The 27,562-nt window shown below is 42.4% G+C and overlaps 1 protein-coding gene across 1 annotated transcript in view; it reads left to right on the forward strand.

Moving 5' to 3' along the window:
- Ush2a (usherin) overlaps positions 1–27,562 on the forward strand; it is a 653,036-nt gene that overhangs the window by 391,700 nt on the left and 233,774 nt on the right. The window contains exon 37 of the mRNA XM_060365102.1: positions 2,146–2,325. Within this exon, the coding sequence (XP_060221085.1) occupies positions 2,146–2,325 (180 nt within the window). The remainder of the gene's footprint in view (positions 1–2,145; positions 2,326–27,562) is intronic.

Here is a 27,562-nt window from a genome sequence, read left to right on the forward strand (position 1 = left end):
AAGAACCTCAAGTAAGAGGTGTGTTTGAGCAGATACGTTATGCTGCATGCAGGAAAGAAAGATCTCACCCAGCTTTCACGGTGGCTCGTCACCTCAAGCCCACGGATGAAGAGCTGGATGCTCAGAAACACTGGGTGTCTCGGGAGACGACACTTTACTCACAGCTGGTAGTCCAGGCGGCTCCAACAGTTAGAAGATATTCTTTGCTTTGCACTGCTGCTACTAAACTGTGAGAATAGATTTTTATACATATCTAATGTTTATCTGTGGCTACTTCTTGAAACATTGGTGGGACAGATAAGACTAAACATACACCAAAAATCTTTCGAATTATTCATTAATATTTATAATAATTTCAGGCTGAAGGAAGGAGCTGAAACTTCTATTGACAAAGTATGCATAGTTAAGTGTCCTCTGCCGCCACAAGGAATCCCAAACACCACACAATAATTTGTCATTTTGGTCTTGAACTTGGTACAGTCAAAGGGATGTTTTCTCCAGAGAGAATAAAGAGCGTCAATGGACTAGAACACCGGGAATAAATAGATGCTATTTATTTTTCATAAGGAAATATTCCAGGTTCATGGCATGATGTCAAGTCCAAAATGGAAAAAGGAACTGTGTCATGACATACATGCAATATAGTGACCACAGTGTTCTGAATTTTAAGGGTTTCACTACAATTTTTTTTCACTGTACAATGTTAGAGCACTTGCATCATGTGACTGTCCTATATATGTTAATCAGATATTATGTTGCTTTTTCTAGGTCTTGCAAACATGATTGTTTCCCCTCTCTGTCTAGTATCCTAGTTGTTTTTACTCATTTTTCTGGAAATTAGTTAAACAAATGTATAACATTTTCACAAGGGAAGGAAATCTGTTTGTTGTAAATAATGTCATTTAAATGGTTCCTTATCTTGTATTTTTAAAGAGTAAGTAACACACTCCTATATTTGACTAAAATGAAGCAATATTTTTAAAACAATATCTCCCCATGTACACTTTAAAAGTGTTATTATAGAATGTAAATAAATGTCATAATTTTAAACTAACTCTGTTCTTATTTTAGCTCTAATGTTTTCAGCTCTCTTTTAACAAAAACACTAATGCTATGCAGAAGCTTAGAAGAGAGTAGACGTTATTACTAGGGTACAGTGTTTCTCCATACCGTTCACAGACTGAGATTTTGAGGCTGAGTTTGCCGGAGATTTTGGAGGATGGGATGGTGGAACATGGCCAAGGGAAGCCATTGTTTCATGCAGCCAGGCAGCTCTGCATCTTCCAAGGAAGCTGGACACAGACTCTGGTCCAAATGGACACATCTTACTGGCAGCTCTGCATCTTCCAAGGAAGCTGGACACAGACTCTGGTCCAAATGGACACATCTTACTGATCATCAAAGGCAACTGCTTTAGGACATTCTGGCCAATACCAGTTTAAAAGACATGAAGTAGAAAGAGGCCAGGCTAGCTCTGAAACAAGATGAGCAGAAGATGACACAGTTCAGAGGATGCTCTTTAGAGTCAGAACCATTTTCTTGGGAGATATTACTTCTTCCTCTGTATTAAAGAAAACTCAAAGCCAGGCACAGTAATGCACACCTGTAACCCCAGCATTCGGGGAGGCAGAGGTGGATGGATCTCTGTGAGTTCGAGGCCAGCCTGGTCTACAAAGTGAGTTTAAGACAGCCAAGGCTACACAGAGAAATTCTATCAAGAAAGAAGAGAGAGAGAGAGAGAGAGAGAGAGAGAGAGAAGAAAGAAAGAAAGAAAGAAAGAAAGAAAGAAAGAAAGAAAGAAAGAAAGAAAAGAAAGAAAGGTAGAAAACTAAACAAATCATTGAGGGCTCCGTTTCTCTATCTGGGCACTATTTTTTTTTTTTGCGAGCATGATGATTGCTATAGAACGTCATACTACCTGCCTGTCAAGTCAGTGTCATGGCTGTGATGAACTGCAGCTACTAGCACAACCTCCATTTTATTCATACCTTAGTGAACTAGGTGCACACACTGACAGGAACACACCCAAGGCCCCACAGGTGCTGGTTTGCTAATTCAACTTGGCATCCCATCTCTACAAACCCAAGAAAATACTCAAGTAATCGCAGAAAATATTCATTAAGTGTAATTTTCTTCTTCAATCAGCCGGTGACAACTACACGCTCCTCAGTGGCACAAAAGCCTTCCACAGTGGTGAAGGAAAGCAGCTCTGGGTGCTGGTGGCCGGACTGGTTCCCTGTTCACTGTACACTGTCCGAGTGAATGCCTCTAACAGCCGAGGGAGTGTGCTCAGCGACCCTGTCTCCATTGAGATGCCTCCAGGGGGTAAGTCTTGGGAAATCTGTCGCTGACTCTCTGATTTTAAACAGGAGGCCCAGAGCTAAGTGACTAGTGAACACTTTATTTTAGAACTAAGAGGTTCACTGTCGTTCTGGATAATTGGGAAGTTTTGGTTTTTGAAAACTCGCTTTTTTCTAAGTGTGTGTGTGTGTGTGTGTGTGTGTGTGTGTGTGTGTGTGTGTGTGTTTACAGGTATCTCTGGGTGTCTGGATCTTAACGTTAGTAAATGTGTTTATTTTGATTTGTTGCCTTTGTTTGTTTCCTCATTTCTTCAACTTGTCAGATTTTGTTAAATTTTAAAAGTTTGAAAAAAAAAATGTTGACAACCTGTTTGGAAGGAGCAAGCATCAGGGTTCGGGGATCACTGGAGAACCGTGGAAGGTGCAACCCCTTTTCAGAACATGCTGACAGTATGAGTTTTGAAATATGGGTCCTCTGTGTAAGGAGCAGGAGTGGCTATTACGGTAGGACTCTGTCACACACTGAATGAGCCCTTCATCCTCACAACCACTCTACCCCTTCCCCGTGTGCAATGCAATGCATTCTGGGTATCTCTACGTCAAATATTTCTATTCTAAACTGGCGCCGTCTGAAACAACCACGATTGTTGATCTTAGCTGTGCAGTCAGCTCCGCCCCATGCCCTAACCACAGTGGAGTCTAAATGCTAAGTAGAAGTCTCCCCCTCAGATTGGTAGTTACAGCTCCTGAGCAGAAAGAGTCAAAGAAATGAGACTCTCAGCTGAAGCTTGGGGGGTGTGGGCTTCCTGAAGACACTCCTGGAGGAGGACAGAGGGGATCTAGTGTCTGCCCTGCTGCCAAACTTCCTGGCACTGAAGAACTTTAGTGGACGATCCTTTTACAGCATGTGCACTGAGACCTTTCTCGGTTTGTAGCAATAGAGTGCGTCGTCCCAGAGGAGTCCTTTTGTGCGTTGCCGTATATTTACGTCCACGTGGTCTGATAAGTTCTGCGTCTGTGATAATGACTCAGCTAAAGTAGCACGTTCCCATTGCTCACTCAATACACACTCGAGGGTGTGTTTGCTAATCTAAGGATCCACGGAACGGAAATAGGAGAAGCTAAGTCATTGCTTTGTGCGTGTGTGGCAGAGCTGAGGCACACTGCCAGCCAAGGCTTCACAGTGGCTGACACCATCTGGGGTCCGTGCAACCTCTGAAAGTAAGTACCCAGAGGTCAGACTTGGGAGGTGACCCTTCACCTCTAAAAGTGTTATCTTTTGAGCCAGAATGTACGCCACTTTATTGCCATAATTAGGACTTACTTCCTCCCATCGTTAGATTGTTGTTGATTACAATTAGGAAACTTACTGCTTTGAAATGATCTCTTTTATGACCTTGTGGCAGTTTAAAGGTGATACCTCATTGATTAAATAGGTTTTAGTTCATGCTTCCTTTTACTTAATGAGCTGAAAACATATTATCATGATTTACACATAAAAATCATGCTGAAAAGCATGTGGCATTCAGTAGAATATGTGTGTTTAAGTAGAATTAAATTAGTGCTGAGAGTTATTAAAGAAATCTTGCATGCCTTCCAGTGAGCGGTGCTTCATACTGAAATGGACAGCAAATGAGCCAGCACGCAGAAGGGAGTGGCTGGCAGAGGCGCTCCTGGGCGCGGCTTGCTTTGGAGTTGTGTTTGGCTGGCACAGTCAACGCCATTTCTTTCTTCCAGGGCCCACTGCTATGGTGTCGCTGACTTCCCAGTGTCTGCCTATGCTGAGTCACATGAGGTTTGAAGCGAAGTGGCTTAAGCCATGGCTTCTTTTCAGATACATCAAAAACACCATGATAGAAAGTTTGGGGGGCGTGAGGGGTTGGGGCATGCCCTTGGTTCTCCTTTACCTAACGGTTGCTACCGAATACACCTGGGGGTGGGGGCTGAGGGAAGAGGGCTCAGCGTGTGAGAGTGCTTACTGCAGGAACGGGAGGACCTGTGCTTGAATACTCAGCTCCCAGGTAAAAGGAGACAGGTGGGTGCTTGTATCTGACTGATACACTCACCCTAGTACAAAAGATAATGCAATCAAGTAAAACCTCAGAGAAGAGATTGTAGCAAGATATCAAAGTCCTTTTAGCACCTCCACACAAGCACATGAGTACACACGCGCACACATACACACAAATAAACTCACCTGTTTCAGCACTTCATCAGCATGCTATCTCTTGCCAACCTAGCCTGAGATTCAGTCCACAGCCCAGACTGCACTCATGTACCCTAGAGTCATGAGCTTAATTTGCCCAGCACAGATTCTGCTGTAAGATCCTACATAGCAGGGGCTGATCCCTGTTCGTTTTCAACTTCAGCTCATAGATCAAACCTGGCACGGGGTAGGTGTGTGATGAATAATTGGTGAGTGCATGAATAAGTCGGTCAGGTCAGCTTAACGAGCAGCCGAGGAGATGGCTCGTAGCTCTCGGGTGCTTGCTAGAGTGCGAGGCCCACGGCTCGCAGAGTCGTCCAGGCAGGCTTGAGTGTGTGTAACCCCAGAACTGTAGGGGGCAGGACAGCGGGGTGGGGGTGGGTTTGCCACCGGCCTAATCGTCAGCTAACTGCAGTTTTGTCAGAAACTCTGTGTCAAGGGAACAAGGTGGAAAGTGACCAAGCAGGACAGCTGGCCTCCTCGCCCGGCCTCCACGTTTCCACATGCACCTGCACACACCCAGATGAGCAGCCTAATGACCATTAAGCGATCACGTCATCATTCCTCAGTTTCTCTCAGACCCAGTCTCCACCTGAAGACCCTTGTGTGATGGCCGGCTGCAAAGCTGTCACCTCCTCTGTGCACAGTGCTCCAGTGGAGAAAGGCTGTGCCTGTGTGTAGCTAGAATAAGAAAAAGCCCCCTGTTTCGTGAGTGTGGACACTTTCCCTCAGCTAAGCGTGAGCTTACAAAGGAATTTGGAAGAGGGAGACAAGGAAAGGCGGAGAAATGGCTAGGCACTTAAGACTGCAAACTGCTCTTTCAGAGTCTGGTTAGCAGTGTCAGATGGCTCACAACTACCTGTAACTCGAGCTCCAAGCGTTCCGATGCCCCCTGCTGGACTCTTCAGGCATTGCACAGCACACACACACACACACACACACACACACACACACGAATTCTGATGAACCCATGTTACTTGAAGTTAGAAATTAAAGTCAGCCGTTGCTACTGAGAGCTAAGTGTGTAGATTAATGTCCCTCAATCCCCAAACACACCCTTGTATGTAAAAATTAATTTTTAGTGTTTGAGGTCCTAATGTCTTGCTTTCATCTATGGAGTATAGCCCACCTCCCCGGTGCTCTCAGGATTCCAAAATCCTACAATCACTGCACTTTGTATTATTTCTAAAACATAATACACTTACTTGGTGCTAAGATACTCTAGGAAATGAAGGATCACTTCACTCCCAGCTCCTGAATAGCATTATGGAACAAGTTCAAGAGTTCTAGGCAAAGAGTTAAAAAAAATAAAAAGGAAATCCAAACGTTAATCCATAAATATGAAACCTCCCTGTGACCTTTGCCCCCCCTGAGGTCTGGAGTTACTAATGGGGTTAGGATTTCAGAGCTTAATGGGGCTCCGTGCATCTCTGTTTTGTATGCATGGAATTTGGTGTTCGGTTTAATAAGTGGTTGACATTGGTGATGTCCCTTAATTTGCTTAAATCTAATTGGCTCTTTTATCAGTCAAACTTGTATGGATTGGCAATTGATCAGAAGGGGCCAGCCGTGACTCCGCATGGCGTTAAATGGTGGAAGCGCCCGCTGAAGCCACAGTGGCCAGATAATAAGCAGAGCATAGACAAATGAGCTTAACCGAGGAGGGCAAAGGAGCTCCCAAGTTTTGCCGGATCTTCAAGTTCAGAACAAAGGCATTATGGAGTGTATAAATTTTAAATACACTGCATTTTGCCTCAAGACCGAAACCGTTTTTTTTTTTTCCAGATGAACTGAAATCTTGTCTGAAACTGTCTTTGTTACATCAAAGACCTACTCAGAAAGCAGAAAAGGATGGAAGAGGCATAAAAGGGCATAGTTTAAAATGATTACTGACACACTTCATACTGATGAACTACGGCCGGATTATTATTATTTTTTTTTTTTTAGGAGTGCTTCATGGTTTTGCAGAAGGAATTGTTTTCTTCTGTTTATCTAAATGGCTTCAACATAAGCATGGAAAGAGCTCAGAACCACCTGTGCTTCTAAACTCCATCCAGTTTTCTCTGGCAATAAATAATTGGTGATTTCAGCCTTTGAACTGAGAACAATTACTACAGCTTAGAAGTTCCATAAGAGTATCAGGCTTGGGGAAGCCACTGTTTTCTGAAATGCGTTCTTCAAAAACAGTAAACACAGAGACCTGGAAAGTGGCTTCCAGTGGTTCATCCTTGAGTCTGTTCATAGCCCTCCTCCTCATTATCACCTAACACATCAGTGAAAAGCAGAATCCACCACAGTTAGAGCTAACACCCCAAACCCAGGCTGTTGAGTCACACAAACATCGGTTTAAATCTCCTTCTTTGACTAGCTGGCTGAGTTGCCATGAATGCCCAGTGCCCGTCACTGTCCGTTCTCACATCTATGAACTGGGCTGGCTGAGGAGTCCCAGCTGACAGAATCGCATGGCAGATGCAGCAACAGTATACTTATCTGTACAGTTAGTGAGCATTCAGGGCTTGCTTCCTGTGTCACTCCACTGTATCCGGGTCTTACTTGCATGCATATAAATGTATCACATGAATGTCTACTGTCAACAGAGATCGGGAGAGGGCATCAGATCCCTTAGTGCTGAAGTAGTGGCTTATTCTCTGTGCCACGTGGCTGCTCAGAACAGAACCAGGGTCCTCTGCAGAAGCAGTGTGTGCTCTTAATCACTGAAGCATCACCCCAAGTCTCCTCCATTTTAAAGGAATGGTGTGGAGGCACCAACACTTTGAAAACACAATATATTGAACTTTTCATTAAAGGTGATACAAGAAAATCCTTCTTACCAGCAAAATTAATATAGGCATTTTCTTTCAGTGTAAATACCAAGAAATCTAGGTCAATAATATCATCTCTAAATCAGGGCCAGGGAGATGGCTCAGAGGATGAAAGCACTTAACTTGATGACTCAAGTTCAGTCCTTGGAGCCCACATGAGAAGCAGGAGGCAGAAGGGCACATCCTTATCCCACCGCTCCTTCAGCAAAATGGAGGTGAAGAGAGGAGAATCGGCCAGAAGCTCACAGGACAGCTAGCCTGCAGTACCAGCCAGCCAGCATGGAGTACCAGCCAGCCAGCATGGAGTACTAGCCAGCTAGCATAGAATACTAGGCAGCCAGCATGGAGTACTAAGCCTGCAGTACCAGCCAGCCAGCACAAAGTACTAGCCAGCATGGAGTACTAGCCAGCTAGCATAGAGTACTAGTCAGCCAGCATGGAGTACTAAGCCTGCACCGTGTGGTACAGGAGCAGAAGCAACAAAAGACACATGCCACAAAAAGATGGAAACAAAGAAGTGATTCCTGTAAACCCTCCTCTGAGCAGCACACAGGTGCCCAAACATGCAAACGAAATAAACTAATTAGTGTTTATAATTCCCTACATGAAGGAACAATCTGTGTTTTTTTTATGTATGGGTGATTTTTTTTTTAATCTTTTAGTTCTTTCTAAACTCTGGAACTTTTTTCTTTTTTGCTTTTTCAGTTCTGCTGCAGCTATCAAATACTTGTGGGCTCTGAAGGCAGGAACAATGTTTGGTGTATAAATTTTTGTAGCCCAAATGGCTGTTACAAAGCATGTGTTGAACTGGAAGCACACAGAGCATGATGTGGTCATTGCGACTTGTACAAGGGACTTGAAATTGGTCTTTGCTGTCTCCGTATCTTTGATTTGGATAATAATTTTTCAGAGTTTAAAATTAGATTGAACTCACCCAAATGATTGGTCTTGCTCTCATCAATATCCATCACAATACAGAACAGATAACGTTAATGTTTGAAGTCTGTGTATGTGGAGTCTAATTCTTTGTTTTAACCACCACATTGCAGGATGGACAGTTCATTGAGAAGAGCGGTTAAAAAGGGACTTTTGAAAAAATTAATATAAGTTGAATATAATTCAACTCAGAGACATGTAACTACATAGTGATATTGCATATGACTGAATATTTACCCACACATTTTTATATAGGACCATGTGGCTCTATTAGGGAGTTAATTTGTTACTTACAAATCTAGTATCCTTATTCCAAAACCTGTACCCACTCTTAAAGTTAAAGCAGAACAAGGGGCAGAGGAGAGGGCTCCGCTGCTAAGACTGCCTGCTCACTCATCTCTCGGAGGCCTGAGGTTGGGTTCAGAGCACTCACATGGGGTGGCACTCACTCACCTGTGACTGTGGCTCCAGGGAATGCAACGCCCTCTTGTGGCCTCCATGGACACTGCACACGTATGTTTGCTCGTGTGTGTGTGTGTGTGTGTGTGTGTGTGTGTGTGTGTGTGTGCGCGCACACGTAAAAAAATAAAAATAAATACTTTAAAAGAGAACCAAAAAATATAAAGATAATTAAGGGTAATCTAATTACAAGATTGTGTTTTGTTTTCACAGCCTCACAGAGTTCTGACAGGATAGTTTGACTAAGTTCTAATTTTACATGGCATAAAACAATTAATTTTTGCAGAAACAAATCTCTGTTATCCTCATCATTTAGGTGATATTTAATTAAGTTGTAAGATTACACGAAGGAGCAGAGCTGACTTTAACACTTTCAGTAAAATAAAACTGTCTCTCAGTCAGTGTGTAATTCTACTGGTGTCAGTTGAATTTTTGCCTTTGAGCTCAAAAGGTAATTAAATATCCCTCTTCATCACTGCAGAAGTGGTGGAAAACATGTATTAATCTAGGAAGTCATCTGAGAAGGGTGAATGAAAAGAGTGTCTGCTAGGTAAGAGAAGGAAAGGAGCCTGTGGCATGGGAGTGTGCTGTTCTCAGAGCAGGAAGCCTCCGGGAGAGCAGAGCAATTCCAGGGAGCTCTTAGCCAGGCCCTGGGAAGTCTTAAAGAACAGAAAACCACAGATATTTCCCTTCAGTTGACCAGGACCTGAGTCAGAGACTGTCCATGTAATTTGCTCATGTGAACCCATTTTCTCCTTCGCTTAAACAATTGCGATTGTTTGTTCATTTACTTATATTTATGTGGAAGTACATGCAATGACACCCGTGTGGAGGCCAGAGAAGAACACAGGGACTCAGTTTTCTTCATTCACCACATGGCACCCGGGGAGGAATGCCAAGAGTCAGGCTGGTAGTGATCGAATTTTACCTACGCCCTTCCTTTGCTGAAACACACACAGACACGCACACACACACACACACAGATTGCGATCTCCTATGTTTTAATTTCACCCTAAGCCCATTCTAGGGCCTGGAAGCAGACTGTTTTTCTGTAGCGCTCTTGACCACCTATTCCATCCTATTCCATGTCACAGAGCTACAACAGTGAGCGCCGAATGAACTCTCATACCTGTGGGTATTCCTTCGTAATATGACAACATGCAAAAAAAAAAAATAGTTTTCAAAAGGTTGAACTGCGCTTCCCCTAGTCAAATGGCTCCTCAGCATCGGCTTGGTGTTCTCTTTCCGATGCTCATCCACCACCTTGATTTCCTTGCAAGATTTAAGTAGATACTCCCACAGGCAAGGGGCCACCATATGCCTTAAAAATTGAAAGGGTGCAACAAAATAAAAATAAATAAATAAACTCAGAGTTGGAAATGGAAATAAAGAATGGGCCAGTATGGTGTATTACAGTGTTCGAGGGTAGAAGGAAAGATGCGATTGGCTGCCTTTTCATGCTATAAGCGCCTCCATGAAGACATAGGAGAGAGTTGAATTGTGTTCCTTAAACAACGCTCTGCCACATAAACAGACAGCCTGCCCATGCCTTCAGTATATTAAACACCGTTTCTATCGCTTCTTAGGAATCTTTAGAATAGCTGTGCATAATGTTCTCCTTCTGTGGATATCTCCCAAATGTGCTGCTATTTTTTTTCCTCCTGGGGAAAAAAATTTCTCAACCCATGGAAGGTAATAAAATAGGTGAAGTCAGCAAATAAACTGTAGTTAAATTCTTAATAAAATAGTGTGGCTTTTCAAAACACATACTACCCCATCTAGCTTTATGCATGTTTTCTCCTAAACGCTTTACTAGAGTAGAGCCGTGGCGCATTCCTTGACTCAGATTTTTACCTTCGGCCTTCTAAAATGGATCCTTTCCCTGTGCTAGCTGCAGTGTGTATCTGTGTATGTGCACAGGCTCGCACACACTTTCATACAATTACATATCCCGAGCCAAAGAGAGGAATACATTTTCCTGTTACAGTTTGTGAAGTTTCCTTTACTTTTTATGCTGATAATCTTAACAGCGAACTTGCTGCTTATAAAAACTCTTTAGAAAGGCACAAACTTCTGAGCTATGGAGAAGGAAGGGAACTTTGAAGTGCACTTACAGAGCTCTCAACAAGCCTCCAGCCAAGAGCTGGCAGCCTTGCACATTTGCATAATACTCTCCTGTGGTTTATATAGACATACACACACACTCCTCCACACACCCCGCACACACACACACAATTAAGTACTATCTTTAGAACATCCTGGGGCAAGTCAGAGGGACTGAAAAAAAATTAAATGAAAATCACATTTTTTTTCCTGCTTTACCAAGGGAGAAAGATGGAAGGTATTGCCTCTCTGAGTTTCATTGATATTAAAAATCATATTTTTAAAAGGAATAAGTACAATTCTCCTGTCTGCATTTCATCTTGGAAGAAAGGTTTATCCTTAACTTTAAGGTTAAAAAAAAATCATGTCGATGTGACGGCTTCACTGTTTAAATGCAACTGGAAATTTTATTTGAATTCTTAGTGTGCCCTGAAGAAATGTTGCCTTTATTTCTTAGAAAATAATATTATTCTTTTCTTTTCTTCTTCTTCTTTTTTATCACAGAGCAACTCAATACCTGGCTTGCATAAAAAAAAAATCTTAGGAGCATTTACTCACCTGTATACATATTCATAGAAACTGAGGCAATCCTTAATAAAGCTGAGACGTTTCAAGGGCTCTTTCCAATCTCTTCATTAACAGCATAAATAGTAACACATGCTATTTTGTTAGCTCCATGAATGGGAAGAGACCACCCTGACCCAAAGTTTCTAGAGTCCATTCTTGATGGAAGGTCAACCATAGTGGGCATATTTGTTCCAACCACTGTGCTATCCAGATTATGAACTGATTGGTACAAAGGAAGTGTCAGTGTGCAAGTGGCAATTGTCCATCCAAAAACTTGAAAGCACGGAGAGCAGGCTTTCCTAAAAGTCTGGTTGACTGACGCGGGAAGTCACACCTGGTCCTCACACTCAGCGACTGCTTTGGGGCTTTGCACTGACTTTCATTCTTATCGTAATGGATGATGTCTTATCTAGCAGAATACAATTTATGGGAAAGTCAGAATAAATGGCTGAATGGTGAGGGGTATGGAGAAGACTCGGAGCTGGCCTTCTCCCTCTGCGTCTCAGGATTTGCAGGTCTCTAGGCAAACAATTGCCCACCTACTCTGTGGCCTCCCTTTCTTCAGTTTCCAGTCACCTGGGGTCAACTGGGATGGGGATAAATTGTTAAATAGAGTGTTCTGGAAGTACCAGTTAATGGATTTTAAATTGCATGCTCTTCTGACCAGCATGATAAAGCCTCATGCTGTCTCATGCCGTCTTTGGTCCAGTGTTTCCGCAATGTTTATTGAATTCAGCTGGTATTTCCTTAGAGCCATCTCAGTTACCAGATCAACTGTCCCATCCTTACAGGCCTTGTGTTCAGCTCACCCACATTTTACTCAAAAGGCAAGGGCAGGGTTGCTGGCAGTTGGGGCATGAAGCCTCAAAGCTGAAGTGTTTTTTCCTTTAGGTGAAAAAGGCAGATATTATCAGCTTAATGTGAAAAAAAAAAATAGGTTACATGCTAAGGTGGCTAAAATCTCCAGTAAGAATAATCAGTGAAATAAAGAAAATGTTGTTCTCAGTGAGGAAGGGCTACAGTATCATGTCCTCAGGGAATGATGGTGGCTTTTTATTTTTTTCTTTTTTAATTTGAATTTATTTTACAATTTATTCATTATATATCCCAATTAAAGCCCCTTCCCTTAACTCCTCCCAGCCCCACCCTTCCTCTCTCTTCCCTGCTATCCCCTGCCTCTGGTCCACTGAAAGAGGGAGTTCTCCTCCTCTGCCATATGCCCAAAGCTTATCAAAGTCTTGTCATAACTGCCTGGATCCTCTTCCTCTGTGGCCACATCACCAGGGGCAAGTGATCAATGTGTCCTTGACCTAAATATAATGAGAACTGTCTGACCATCTAGCTGCTGTCTCTCTGCTTCTGTACACAATCTGGCTTGCTGGACATCTCCATGACTGCCTTGCTGTATTTGTCACAATTGTGGGTTTTGCCTTTAAAAATTCAAAACAAACCAGCAGTCAAGGCTGCTTCCTGCTGCTCTGCTTGGGACCACCCCACTAGTGATAATCAAAGATTTGATGTGACTTATTCAGGCATCTTGTGAGTTTTTCTCTTCAGGTGCCCCATAATAGAATGTGAGTTGGATACTAGTGCTAGCACTGGCCTAGTTGAACACTACTGAAGACCAACCCTTTGTTTGGATTTTTCTCTAATGGGAGCCAATTGGTGGATAAAGTAGAGAACAGTGCCCCCAGCCTTCGTGCAAACCACACTGTGGTGGGAAGCTTGGTACTAGTGCCAGCTTTTGTCTGGGCTCTCAGAGGAAGAAATTTCCAGAAGCAAGCCTGATACAAAGTGAAACAATCACCTCTAAGACTCTATGACTGCTGGCTCCCCCTGGAGGTGCTCTCCTGCCCTGGCGGTGCTCTAAGAGCCACCGCATCCCTAGTCTCCTGAGAACCTCTGTCTCCACGCCAGGTTTCACCAGCAACCTTTGCTCTCCTCCACTGCTAGTTTTGCCCTCAGTGTTGTTCTGTGACCTGGGCTTCTCAGTCCTGAGCCCTGTCAGACTAGCTCACCGGTAGAGCTACTCTGAGACCAGCCAGTGGGCTTCCCTGCCCATGTGATGGGCAGGTGGGTGGAAATGGAGACTCTGGTGCTGCCTTGTGCTTGTCGATTGTGAGTCCCGTGTTCTCACCGCCTTTCCAGTGCCCCAGCATCCGTCTCCTGGGCCACACTCTCCGGCCACTAACCAGATTTCCTGAGACTGAAGGTCTGCTTTAATCATCGCCCTTCTACCCTCCCCAGTGCCAGTCACTCAGTTTCCAGTCTGGCTCCTTTGCTTAGATCTGCTTTGGATCATCTTTAAAATGCCCTCAAAGCAAGCTTGTCGCACGATCATCTAGGCAACCGTATTCCACACTCACAATTCCATATTCCATACTCCGGACACAAAATTCTGGCAGGCAAGTAAAACAGCCAGGTTCCCGGGCGTAACTTGTCTTGACTATAGATGCTCTGTTCTTAGGGCCAGAGGCCTCTCCCCCAGTGTTCCTGAATGGGATGGAAACAGATACGGTGGGCAGCTGGTTCCAGATGCTAGACCCACCTGCTGCACCAGAAAGCAACAGGTTCCATGTTAATGCACTGAGGAACGCTCATCAGCTCTACCGCGAAGGCGCTGTCAAGGAAATCTCTGTTCCTGGATTCCTTCACAGAACATCTGTTAGCAGGATCTCCTTGTAACTAAACCCGAGTCTCTCCCCGCTGGGTTTCCTTAATGAGCATCTCATGACTCAGTTACGCCTTTATCCTGGATTCCAGCGTTTGCTGTCCGTTAGGCTGTAACAGTTGAGGTTTTTCCTTCTAGAAGTTCATAAATATAACTCCGCAGAGTATCCTGGCGTAATTACCAGTTGCCGAGAGGACCATTAAGATGATGTAGTGTTTTATTTGACAAAAAGGGTGCTTTGATGCAGTGGCTATTTATACTATGGGAGTCCCCACTGGGCGCAGGTGTTTCTCTTTGACTTTTTTATTAACACATATTAATTGTATAAAATAATGGGATTCGTTGTGGTTTGTGTACAGGCATAAAATTGCTTTGATCACATGAAAACTCAGTTCTCACAAAGTCTGTGAGGAAACTACTCTTCAACCTTTGCCTCTGTACAAGCTGAGGAAAGGAGATCACCTTGTAACTAGGCCATTGTGATCATGCAACTAGTGAAATAGAAGACTGACTCCACAGGCCTACCAGAGACTTCCCTGAGCTCAGAGAGAGCATTTCTTTAGGCCCTGCCCACCAATGATAGAAGTGACATCACTTCACAACTCTGTCAAACCTAGTTTCAAGCTTGTTGATTGGTTGAGGCATTGAGAGTGGACAAGCTGACGGAGGGGTTAGAGTGCACCCCTGAGTTAATTTTCTGACTGATGCTTTTCAGTTTATCACCTAAATAGCGAGGGAGCAATTCACTAAAATAGACCTTACCAACCCCACAAAGTAGCATGGTGAAGGAGCAGTGTGCCACAGTACAGTCTATGGAAAAGGTAAGGGGACAACCAGCTCAGCCCATCCACTCCCAGCGTGGTTACAAGGATGAACCTGACACCAAGAAATTGACCAACCTCTCTCACTTTCACCCGTGAGCTCCTCCACATACTCGAATTAATAAAATAGGTCTGGAGAGATGGCTCAGCCTACAAGGATGTGGCCTGGCGACCTGGGCGTGGTCACTGGAACCCACATAAAAGTGGAGGAGAACCAACTCCACAAAGCCGGCCTCTGGCCTCCATACGTGTACATATCATACATATATGCAAAATAATAATGTGTTTGCAATTTAAAATTATTTAAAATTGAACGTAGAAAGGGGCAAAGTCTATGACACACTCAGAAGAGCGTGCTGAGCCGGCTCTCTGCTGCTCTGGGAAGGGGTGGCCTCTGCTCCTCTGAAGGCATCCTTTCTGGACTTCCAGCGTGTGGAACACTTCAACTTGGAATGCTCTGTTCTTCCTTTGCCTTGTGTGTGAAACTTTAGGGTTTTCTCCTTTACTCGCTGTTGCAGAAGATGCGTGCAGGTGTTGCAAAGAAAAGCTCATCAGAGCGTGTTCAAAGGCATTTGCGCAGCATTAGATTGCCACCGTGCCATCGTTATTGTTAATCACTAACTTGTCGTCTCATTGGGCCCATATTAAGTTTCAGATCTTTCCGTTAATTCTCTCTGTCCCTCAGAGGAAATGAGTGGCTCTGCTTTTCTGCCTGATCATAGTGTATGCTCTTGTAAGACATACAATTTATCTCATGAAAGTAACTTTAAAAAAAAAAATTAAGCCCTTAAAAGACAGGAAGAAAATCTACTTCTGAAATGACAACAAATGAATGAATGGGTTTATTGCTATAACCCCTTTTGTGAGCAGTTTTAAAACCCTTCAGCCTGGCAGAGAAGCATTTGTTCACAGTGGAACATTGTCAGATATTATCACCGCTATTAAGTGTGTGAATATAAGAGGAAGCATTCTCAGGAAGGACCACACCAACGTCCACTGATGTCTTATGGTAAGAAAGGAAGAACACTTCTTCATCAGCATCTGGATTTGTGGCCTTGGGAGACTGCTCCTTTGGCAAAGTGCTTGCCTGCAAGTAAGAAGACCTGAGTTAGATCTTTCAGCACTCACATTCTTGTATTAATATCCATGAATACACATTCCTGTAATCCCACTGCAGTAAGCAGAGAAGTTTTGGGGCTTGCTGGCCAGCCAGTCTAGCCTCATTGGCAAGCTCCATGCTCAGTGAGAAAAACTGTATCAAAATAATAAGGTGGAGAGCAACTGAGGGAGAAACAGCTTGTTGACTTCTGGCCTCTACATTCCTGCACATCAATTTATATTTACCAGAATACATGTGCATACACACACAAACACACACATACACACACACACACACACACACACACACACACACACACGCACACACGCACACATGCACACATACACATAAAAGAAAACCTTCCATTGGAATCATGACCACAGCAAAGGCTTGAATATTTTGGGTATACAGTTGCCTCTTATCAAACTTTGAGGGATGCCTTTTAAATTGTACATCTGTTAAAGAAATTGACCAGAGTTCCTGTCCACCCATGGGATTCAACAGTGTTTACACTTGTTTATGACCTTGATCACGGGTCTCCCTTGATGGGCTAGTAAAGGGCAAGGAGGGTCCATGCAGAAAGAACCATCTGGTGTGTAAGTGGTTGTTCAGCCTCATGCATGTAGAAGGTCAGTGAGAAAAGTCAGCCAAAGCTGCTTGCTTCCAAGCCCAACGACTTGAGTCTGCTCCCCAGAGCCCACAAGGTAGAAGGAGTAAAGAAACCCCAGCAATTACCCTCTGACCTTCCTATGAATGCCATGGCATTCCCACTACCATCCTCATCATCATCACATTATAATATTTAGCATAATATAGTATAGTATATAATGTAATAATATTTAATATTAGTTATTATTATTTAAGTTTTTACGAGAAATGAAAGCCTAAGTGGAGGAGATGAGCAGACTGGTTATGGCATAGTAAATCATGAGTGAGAAGTAATTTGAAGATCAGAGCAGCTGCCTGGGAGCCAGGACTTGGGGATAGGAAAGGCATTGGATCTGCTTGTCTGTGTCCTGTTTCTGGTATCTGTTCTCTCTGCCTTGGAAATCCCTTCCCTGTAGTTTCCAAATCTTGATGTTTAATTTAACATAAATGTCTTTGAGAGGCACAACAGGGGGCTTGCTCCTGGTCGTTCTGGCATTGAGGAAATTGAAATGTACATGTTTTTTCTCATTTATCAAAGAAGAGGAAGAATCTGAAGTGACATTTTATATCAAATGAATTATGAACTGTGTACTTTGTACCTAAGGGAACAACAGCTAAATTAGGGTTTTAGATAAAAAGGAAAGCATGACAGACACACACAAAAACAGGGTTTTAATAAAACATACAGTAATTTCTGGAACTGTGTCTGACAGCGGCATGCTGTCTTGTAGTAGGAGTCAGGAGAGCAAGCAGCCTATTCAGAAATCTGTGAGATTTAAGTTTATTTTGGAGATTTCCACAAAAGATTAAATCTAAACTTCAAATGGCATGAGGTTTCTAGCCTGGCAAATGGTCTCAAATGTCATAGAGGTTTTTGGTGTGTTTTGTTTTGTTTTGTTTTGTTGTTACTTTTCCCTCAGTTCTTATTTTTCTTAGATAAGACAATTGCATATTCTTACTTTCTTTGAAAAGACAAAAGTGTAGGTTGTATGCAGGGAAAATATAAGATAAAAATGACTTCTGTGAATATGCCGCATGCCTTCCTTTCTCTTAGTACGTACACACATACTAAGAACATATGTTCCTTGTCACACACAAGGAACATATTCTCACTGTTATCCAGGCTTCCAAAATACCAGAGTCTGGGGTCAAGTCCTAATGTTCGGTCCTGTCCTCTATATGACCCTGAGTGCTTTGTATCATCATGTGTGGCCTCAGGTTTTCTGTTCATAAATGGGAAGAAATGACAGTGTTCACACAGGAAGACCAAGGCTGATGACTCTTATGACACTGGGAGTGTGACAACTGCCTTCTGTTCAAAGTGTTGCCCTCCATCAGTGAGATGGTGGCCACTGCCCACGCAGTGATTCCTGAGGTTAAGAAACCTCTTGAGAGCTGGGCATGAGAGTACGTGCCTTTAACCCCAGCACTCGGGAGGCACAGGCAGGCAAATCTCTATGAGTTCAAGGCCAGCCTGGTCTACAAATCGAGTCCAAGACAGCCAAGGCTACATAGAGAAACCCTGTCTTGGAAGGAAGGAAGGAAGGAAGGAAGGAAGGAAGGAAGGAAGGAAGGAAAGAGAGAGAAAGAGAGAAAGAAAAAGAAAAAGAGAAGACTCTAGAATTAAACCTTCCAGTTGTATGATATGGTTGGTAAGTGCTTCACTATGTAATAGAATATTCTTGGGGATTAGTACCATGCTCTTCCAAGTGATGCTGCTGTGCTCTACCATATAACATTATAGTGGAAAAAAATTAATATATCAAGGTAAAAAAGCTTGAGTAGTAATAGAAAGCAATTCTTTTAGTCAAGTGAGGAGGCAAATCCTAGTCTCAGTACTCAGGAGACCTGCATATAAAGATTTGGTTACCCAAAGTGAGGGGAACAAGGACTATTTCTAACAGGAACTCAATGACTGGCTCTTTGGTCTCCCCACCCCCGAAGGGAGGAGCAGTCCTGTTAGGCCACAGAGGAGGGCTTTGCAGCCAGTCCTGAAGATACCTGATAAAACAGGATCAGATGAATGGGGAGGAGGTCCCCCCTATCAGTGGACTTGGAAAGGGGCACGGTGGAGATGAGGGAGGGAGGGAGGGACTGGGAGGGAATGAGGGATCGGGACACAGCTGGGATACAGAGTTATTAAAATGTAACTGATTAAAAAATAATAAAATAAAAAAAACAATAAAATAAAGAAATAATAATAAATTTAGAATACTTGTGGGAAAAAAAAAGAGTTTTAAAACCAACCTAGACAATATAGATATAATGACCATATCTAAAGGGAAAATGTTTTCAACTCAAATTCTCTTGAAATTTGCCATTTATTTATTTATAGATTTCTCCCTTTTATTGAAATGGATATTTTTCTCACATAATATATGCTAATTATGGCTTTCTGCTCCCACCTCCCCTCCCACGCAGATCCACCGTCTTTGTATCTCTTCTTAGAAGGCAAACAGACTTCAATGGAATAATAATAAAATATAGTAAAATTTAAAAAACTAACACATCAGAACTGGACAAAACAAACAGAAGAAAAAGAGCCCAAGAGAAGGTACAAGATTCAGAAACCCACTCATTGTCACACTTAAGAATCCACTGAAAATGCTAAACTGAAAGCCACAATATACCTAACAAAGGACCTGCTGCGGACCCCTGAAGGCCCTGTACATGCCACTCAGGCTCTATGAGTTCATGTGTGTTCTGATCATGTTGACTTAGAGAGCCTGCCCTCCATCCCCTCTGCCTCTCACACTCACTCCATCATGTCTTCCACAAAATGAAGGGATTTGATGGAGACATCCCATTTAGGACTGAGTATTCCAAGCTCTCTCATTCCCTGCACATTGTCTGCTGTGGCTCTCTGTATCTGTTTCTGTCTTCTGCAGGAAGAAGTGTCTCTGATGATGGCTGAGCGTGGCACTGATCTATGAGGATAACAGAATGTCATTGGGTATCATTTTGTTATTGTGGCAGTGCTATTTGGTTTTAACCTAGGTCTCTGGCCTATCTACTCTGATTCTTGGTTGGCCAAGCAGTGTCAGATGTGAGTTTCATCTCTTAAGGCAAACCGGGTATTTGTTTGTTGCTCCCTCAAGCTTTGTGCTACCAATGCACTAGCATATCCTGCAGGCAGGACATCATGGTCAATCAGAGTTTGTGGCTGGGCTGAAATTCTCAAGCAGACTGAAGAAGGGACTTTAGCAAGAATGCATTGGTTTTAGACTTCTAAACCCCCCCAAGGATCTAAACATAAAAGAGATAAAATATCTAGTATTAATTCCATATGTGGTCTGTACCATGCTATATAAGGTAAGAATTATGTGACTAAATTGCTAGAAATAATTATCATACTACCCCAAATACACATTTTCTTTACGTTCACCTATTTATACAATTAACTGTCAGTTAAGCCAGGAGTCAAACCCGGGGTGTTGTGCCTTCTTGAAAACATACTCAGCCTGAGAATTTGTCATTTTTTTATTCTACAATGTGATTGTAGCTCTGTGATCCTTGAGCTGAAATCAGTACTTAGAAGTCATTTGGTGTCTTCACCTGCTCACTGTTGTTTTTAATCTAAGAATGTGAAGGTCATGACCTTGTGAGGGGAACCAGGCCTCTCTTGTACCATCAGCTGCTGTAACAAAATGCCACAGGCTAGATGGCTTATCGATAACCTAAAGGTGTTTTTCAGGGTCCTAGAGCTGGAAATTTCAAGACCAAGACACCAGTGGTTTTGAGGTCTGGTATGTGTGTGTCTTACTCAGACATAGTTATCTGCTCCCCTCAACCTTCCATGTCAGAAAGACTAGACAGTAGTCTGAAATCTCTTCATGTAGACCCTGAACAGGCTCAAGAAGCTTCTGGTACCTAAGTACCTGCCAGCCCCCATTCCTTGTGATCACCTAGGAATGGAGATTCCAGTAAATATGCATAGATGGGGGTAGGAGGACAAAATCAGGTAAAAGCAATATTCTACATATGGTCTGAATCCTTCACACTTAAACCTCATTGTTACTTGAGTAACCTAATATGAAATTGAATGTTAGGTATAATGATTGTCATGGTTATCATGATTCAATCTTTTTTTTAAATTTTTAACTTTATTTTTCGCTTTACATCCCAATCGTAGTCCCCATCCTCCTCTCCTCCTGATACCTTCCTTCACTCTTCCCTCCTTCCCTTACCCTGAAGAAAAGGGAAACCCCCACCAACCACCCCAACACTTCAAGTCACCTCAGAACTGAGCACATCCTCTTCCACAGTGGCCTGGCAAGGCAGCTCCACAAGCGAGAAGTGATTAGAAAGCATGCAACAGAGTCCCATGTCAGAAACAGCCCCCACTTCCCTTACTAGGGTATCCACAAGAAGACCAAGCTAACCATCACAATAGCCACAAACAATATAAATTATCTTGGTGTGACTGTAACCAAGCAAGTGAAAGACCTGCTTGACAACAACGTCAAGTCTGTGCAGAAAGAAACTGAAGAAGGTATCAGAAGATGGAATGATCTCTCATGCTCATGGATTGGCAGATTAACATAGGGAAAATGGCCATCCTACCAAAAGCAATCTACAGATTCAATGCAATTCCCATCAAAAGACCAGGACAATTCTTTACAGATCTTGACAGAACAATTCTCAACTATATTTTGAAAAAAAAAAAAAAGAATAGCTAAAACAATTCTATACAATAAAAGAACTTCTGGGGAGGTATCTCTATCCCTGACTTCAAGCTGTACTACAGGGCAATAGTAATAAAAATTACTATGATTCTTAATGCAAGTCCTCTGATCCTTCAATCATTAAATGGATTTTTTTAAGTTTAAAAATGACTTAATTCTAAGCCCTTGATTCTACACTAAACCACAGTACAATGGTACAATAAAAAGGGTTATTCTAAAACTCAATAGTGTCTTTGTTTCCCTATCTAAGTCAGGCTTACCTGGTTACTTGCATGTTAGGTATATTTTTAAAAGCACAATTAATTAAATCCTTTTAATTTAATTTAACTAATTTTATCATCTAAAACAATTTTTAAATTTTAGTATATTTTAAAGGCCTCCTTTTTAAGGAAACTAATGTGGTCACAAGCCTCCATATACTTGTTAAAATTGTTTATGAACCATTTTAACTTCATTAACAGTAAGTTCTTCAGAGAATTGTTTTAACCCAAGTAAATATATAGTAACTAAACTAAAAACAGGATGAAATTTGTCAACTAATATTTTTGTTGTATGTGCTTTCAATTATTTTTCCAACAATTGATTCTAAGCAAAAAGTGCTCAAATAGTCAGATAATCAAGTTAAAAAAAAAGCAATTCTGTATAGAAATGAATTGGCCAAAAATCACAGTATTTAAAATAATAGGAATACTAAGGTGGATGTTTAGAAATACCAAGAGGAATTCACATATCAAAACCAAAGACTTAAGTCCAGTGTCTGGATCTAGCAAAGGTCTTTAAGGAAAAAGAACAAAATTGTGGTTGGGTGATTTGAGATACAGGGAATCAATTCCCGTGGGTGTTCTGGTGACCCTCATCAGGGCCACTAATTAGTCTGACAATGTGACAGTTCTGCTCTCCAGCTGAACAAATAGTGTGTATAATGAAATTCAAAAGCCAGTACGTCATCCACAGGTTTAACGTCCAGTGAAGGGAAGAACCTTCTATGTGTCTGATGTTTCCCAGCTGACAAATGTACTAAATTGTCTCTTAGAATCACTGGAAGCAAGACTTTCAGTTTCTTATCACAAAAAGAGCAGAAAGGGAGTGGGCTGCTTGAGCCAGTGAGTGCTCAGGGAAGGTGGATTGTTTCCACAGAACGACCCATAGCAATTGGCACTCAGAGTTGTCTTCTCCCAGTGGCCTGAGCCACCTCTGCCCTGTCTCTTTGTAGGATTTCCATTATGTGCTGTAACTGGGGACATCCTCGTTTTCTTCCCATTCTAATTAAACCATTCATAGTGAATACAGCACCCTGTCTACATATCACAAAACAACAATTACTGGAGCCAGGTGAGAGACGTGCCCATTGTGTCCATGTTAGCCTTGACAGATAATGTGTGCTAATTTGTGCTAATTTTGAGGCTGTACTCTCAGAGCTGTGAAATGTTGCTGGAGATATAATCCCAGCAAATCAGAAACTGAATGCAAGTGTTGAACCAACTTCAGGTTTTATTCATGAATATGCTCTTATGTTCATCCTGTCACTGAGATCATAAATGTGCTTTTTTTAAAAAAAATAAAATTCTTATAAGCATATACTTTCTTCATCAACAGAGCTACTGTTAGGCTTATTTGTGTGTGTGTTGACATGTGTGTCTGTCTGTCTGAGTGTGTGTCTGTCTGAGTGCGTGTGTTTGTGTGTGTGTCTCTTTGTATGTATGCATGCATGGGATATGCACACCTAAGTATGCTCTTACACACATAGAGGCTGGAGGAAGGTATCCAGTGTCCTTTTGCGCTCTCCTTATTCCCTTGTGACGGGTTCTGTCTCTGTACCTGAAGCCAGGCGGATGGCCAGGCAGCCCCAATGGATCTGCTCACCTTCCACATTCTAGGATTACAGGCTCAGGCCACCATGCCCAGCTTTGTGCGTGGGTGCTTGGAATTGAACTCAGGCCTTCATGCTTGTGCCAGGTGCTTCAACCCACTGAGGAGGAAGTCCTCTGTCTCTTAAGACTTCATAGAATTAAAAAAAAAAACAAGACCTTGAATTTGGAGGCAGCTGCTAGATTCATCTGGGTATGCATTCTCCCTTAATCTTACGAAGTTCCCTTTCCTAATCCAACCTACTGCACACATAGAACTTTCAAAGATGTATGTTTGCAGGTTTATGTATTTATTTGTAAGTGTATATGGACATGGAAGTCAGAGAACAACTTTTAGAAATCAGTCTTCTTTTTCTCTCTTGTTGGTCCTGGGATTGAACTCATGTCATCAGTCTTGGTGGCAAGGTCCTCTATCCACTGAGTCATCTCACTGACCCCACGTAGAGCTCTCACGAGAGCGCAATGCAGAAAAGGTGTTAATCCAGAACTTGGCCTGCAAAGATACCCAGTGTTAGAGTGGGCACTTCCATGTGTCTGTGTCTTTATCAATGAGCATCAAGACAGGGCAGCTAGACATATCATTTACACTGTCCATCTAGTTAATGACCATGACTCAATAAATTAAAACTCTATCAAACTCTGAATTTTGTTCAGTTTTCACTGAGAAAAATATTTGATGAGTTTTTGGAGTTTGGAGTCTTCTTCCCTCAGGGCTGCAGGTCGTCTTGAGCTTTTTCTTTAGGACTGAGCTTTGGTGCGTTATTGATGGGTAAGCCTGGATCTGCAGAAAAATTTGCAGTGGGTTATTTAGGTTCGATTTTACTTTGCTTAGGATGGAAAGGGAATTTGCTATTAAAATAGGAATATGACCTTGTGTGTGTTTGCTAATGAAATAACAGTGTCACTGACTTAGTTTTCGGTAGTAAGGTGTATTTTCCTCGTTTGGTGGTACGATTATTATATAGAAACCAGAAATACCTTTCAGCTTACTGGTCTCATATTTAAAAATACTTAAAGCATAGTGAGTTCTCATCATATATAATAAAAGTAAACAAAGCTCACTAAATAATATGTAGTACTCCTCTTCTATGCTTAATATAGCATATGTTATATATTTTTTCCATAGAAAATCATGAATAGTTAACAATGAGTACCTTTAACTAGTTTATGTATGGATAATTTCTTTTCATTTGATTGGTCATTTTAAAGTTTTCTATTACAACTAACACAGAAAAAGATTGAAGTTCTGTTTAGCTCTATGGGACTAAACTGTTAGTGTTGGCTCATGCTTAGCATCATTTTAAAAAGAGACAAGAGCATAACATCTGCGGTCAGGCAGCCTTTCTTACTGCTTCTCTGGAATATTCTGGAACAAGGGGATGGCCAGACTTGAGTTAAGATTCAGCAGGGTTGGATGGAGGCCTTTGGGTCTTTAAAACAAAGAAGAAACATGTGAAAATACGGGCTGTTGCTTACTGGTTTTGAACTTCATGTATGTGGTGCATCCTTTTCCAACTTCGGTTTCTACACATGTGGGAAGGGAGCCTGAGACATATCATGGCAACCGGAATGCGTTCCCCTGGATCTTCCGACTAAACTTGGTATTACTTCCATGCGAACCTTTCCAATCTTCAGTAGTCCCTGAGATGCTTGCTGGTATGAGGTAAGCTTCCTAGGGAATGGTAAGGAGGCAGAACAGCTGCCTGAGTAAGGAAATAAGATGAAGGCAGGAAATACTGTCTACGGATATGATTTAAGGCACAGGAGATGGCTCAATGGTTAAGAGCACTGGTTGCCTTTACAGATGACCTATGTTTGGTTTTCATCACCTACATGGTGACTCAAATAACATGTATCTCCAGTTCCAAGGGATCTAACACCCTCTTTGGGCCTCAGTGAGTTTGGCACCCATGTGGTACACAGACAGACAGACAACAATTCAAGACACAAACAGTAAAAGTTAGTCATTCTTTTTTATAAAAAGAATCTGATTTGAACAAAAAACTTCAACCTTCATTGAAGCTGAATTTTTCATTGTTGTAAATGGCAGCATCTTATATTTATTGGATATGTGCAGTCCTTCTTCTGTATTATGAAGCACTTTCTGTCACAGGGTGCTTAATGAAGCAAAGTCAGAGTGGTGTCCTCAAGCTGGAAGCCCCACAGTCTTGCTCCACAGTAACCAGCTTTATGATTTAACTCCTGTTAGCCTTGGCCTCTCCACCTATACTACAAAAAAGAGGAGTTTACGATTTTAGAGCATAATTCTGGGGATTGGAGAGGAGCCGGTGCATAGGATGCTTTCAAAGCTTTAGGTCTTCCGGGCTACATGTGGCCATGAAATCTGTTCTAATGTACTTGCTACTGCTCAGTGCTGCTCTGTTTACACATCCTTGGGCTCAAGGTTGACTGTCCATTTGTTAGCACATCTGCACATTGCCCATAATTAATATCTTTTTAAATGACATATGGTTCCGTGACTGGAAATCGAGTCTTGCCTTCTGTTTCAATTTGTTCATGACTCAATGACTTAGTTTATGTGTCTGAACTTTAATTTTCCATTCAGGAAACTAGAATTTAGACATCCTTGCTTCTCTGTTTCAGAATGTGAGGGGGAGGTGTATTGGCCGTGGCTTTGAACAAGTGCCAGTTTACCCAGCCCTGTAATGGGAGCACATATAGACAAAAGGCCATGGTTTTCCTTTATGTCAACAGAAAAAAATTACATCATTTTAAAAAAATCCCTCTAATCTGTCGAGTGAGATGTAGAGACTAGAGTCAGAATCTTGGCAGAACCAGCATGAAATCTGAGTGCAATGAGCCCACGAAGATGGAGCCTGAACTGGAACGAGGTGGAGACCCTGACTAACCCTAGATGAGCCACTCCAGCATGCTCTTGGCAGTGCCTAAATGATCCATGGTCCTTAGAATGCCATGGCGAGGCCAAGGGCAGCCTAGAAGGCTGGAATTCCCTACCTGTCACAGAGAAGGCTGGGAACGAAATCTTTCCTCGCACACTTTCTGCCTCTGCACCCCAAGCAGGACCTTAACGCAGAATAGAATTTAATATTGCATCTCTAAACCCATCAGGTAAGGCTGTCGCTGCCAACGAACTCTTGGGTGTGTGGCCTTCCACCGGATGGTGGTTGGCTTGCCAGTGAGCATGCCTTAAAGAAAACGTACTCCCCTGTGGTCAGCTGTCCATTGCCAGAGTTCCTTTGCTAGGGGTGGGACTTCATGTTCAACTCCCCGCTTTCTGCTGGGATTTTGTCTGCCTTGAGATTATGCATGTTTTACATTTCTGTATTGAAGGTTGGGGGGGGGGCAGTGAACCATGGGTATAGCAGTAATTCATTGGGAGTCAGTTTAAAACGGTTCCTGTTTCCATTTGCTGTGTAATAATCTTAGTGGGTTATCCACTAGAGCTATGGCCTGCCAAGCCACAGACTCTTGGCCAGGTGTGTTTCAACTTGTGGAGGAGGCCTTAAATCCAGTCGGGAAATGGGTGGCTCTGGTCATTCCCATGACATTTCTCTCACTTTTGCATCAATGGGCATGTCTTGGCAAGGCAGTCTTTATCATACCTCCCAAAGGTCACATCTGGGTAATACTGGTGATTATTTTTCTCTTCTGATAGCACGCGCAGTGCATTCCTAGGCAGAAGGAAGAAAGCTTCCCGGTGAATACCAGCCTGGTTGCTCATGTTTGATGACTCAAGTATGAGTCAAGCATGTTAATGCAAATTAACATAGGTCCCTTTGTGGCCTTAATATATCATTTGAATACACACAGAGAAAGACAGACAGAGAGAGAGACAGAGAGTCAGAGAGAGATTTTGAGATGCCTGGAATAAAAATCTGACATATAAAGAAGACGTGGAGAATTTTTTCTCGTTATACCGTCTCCCTTTAGTTCTGGCAGACTTAGCCGTCATCCTCATGGAGAAGAAGAAACCCTACATTTGCCGTGTAGATCTAGCCCCCCCCCATTCTATACACGTATAAGGAGCGAGGCTTGAGGGCATGTGTCACCTATCTTCTTTGAATGGGAGGGTGTATGTGTGGCTGAATTTCGTTGAAGGCAAGGTCCAAAAGTCTATTATTTTTAAAGTTTAATATAATCATGTATTCAAAATTATACCATCTTGACTCAATCGGTATGTGGTTTATTTATGGTCTGCTGTTTTCTTTTTTTTTTTTTCCTTCGAAAGAAGGTTGAATTTGAAATTTTATTAAAAACTCCCTTCCATTGGATTTATAGCTGGGGGTAGCTGTTTTATCTGATTGCCATGTAGAATTAGTATTTACTGGGCAGGATGTGTTGATTCAGGAGGCTGTCTGTAGCGTGTTTGCCCCATGAGGGTCATATGAAACTGGA

The sequence above is a fragment of the Meriones unguiculatus genome, chromosome 11 (genome assembly GCF_030254825.1).
Source record: "Meriones unguiculatus strain TT.TT164.6M chromosome 11, Bangor_MerUng_6.1, whole genome shotgun sequence".
In the NCBI taxonomy this organism is placed as follows: domain Eukaryota; kingdom Metazoa; phylum Chordata; class Mammalia; order Rodentia; family Muridae; genus Meriones; species Meriones unguiculatus.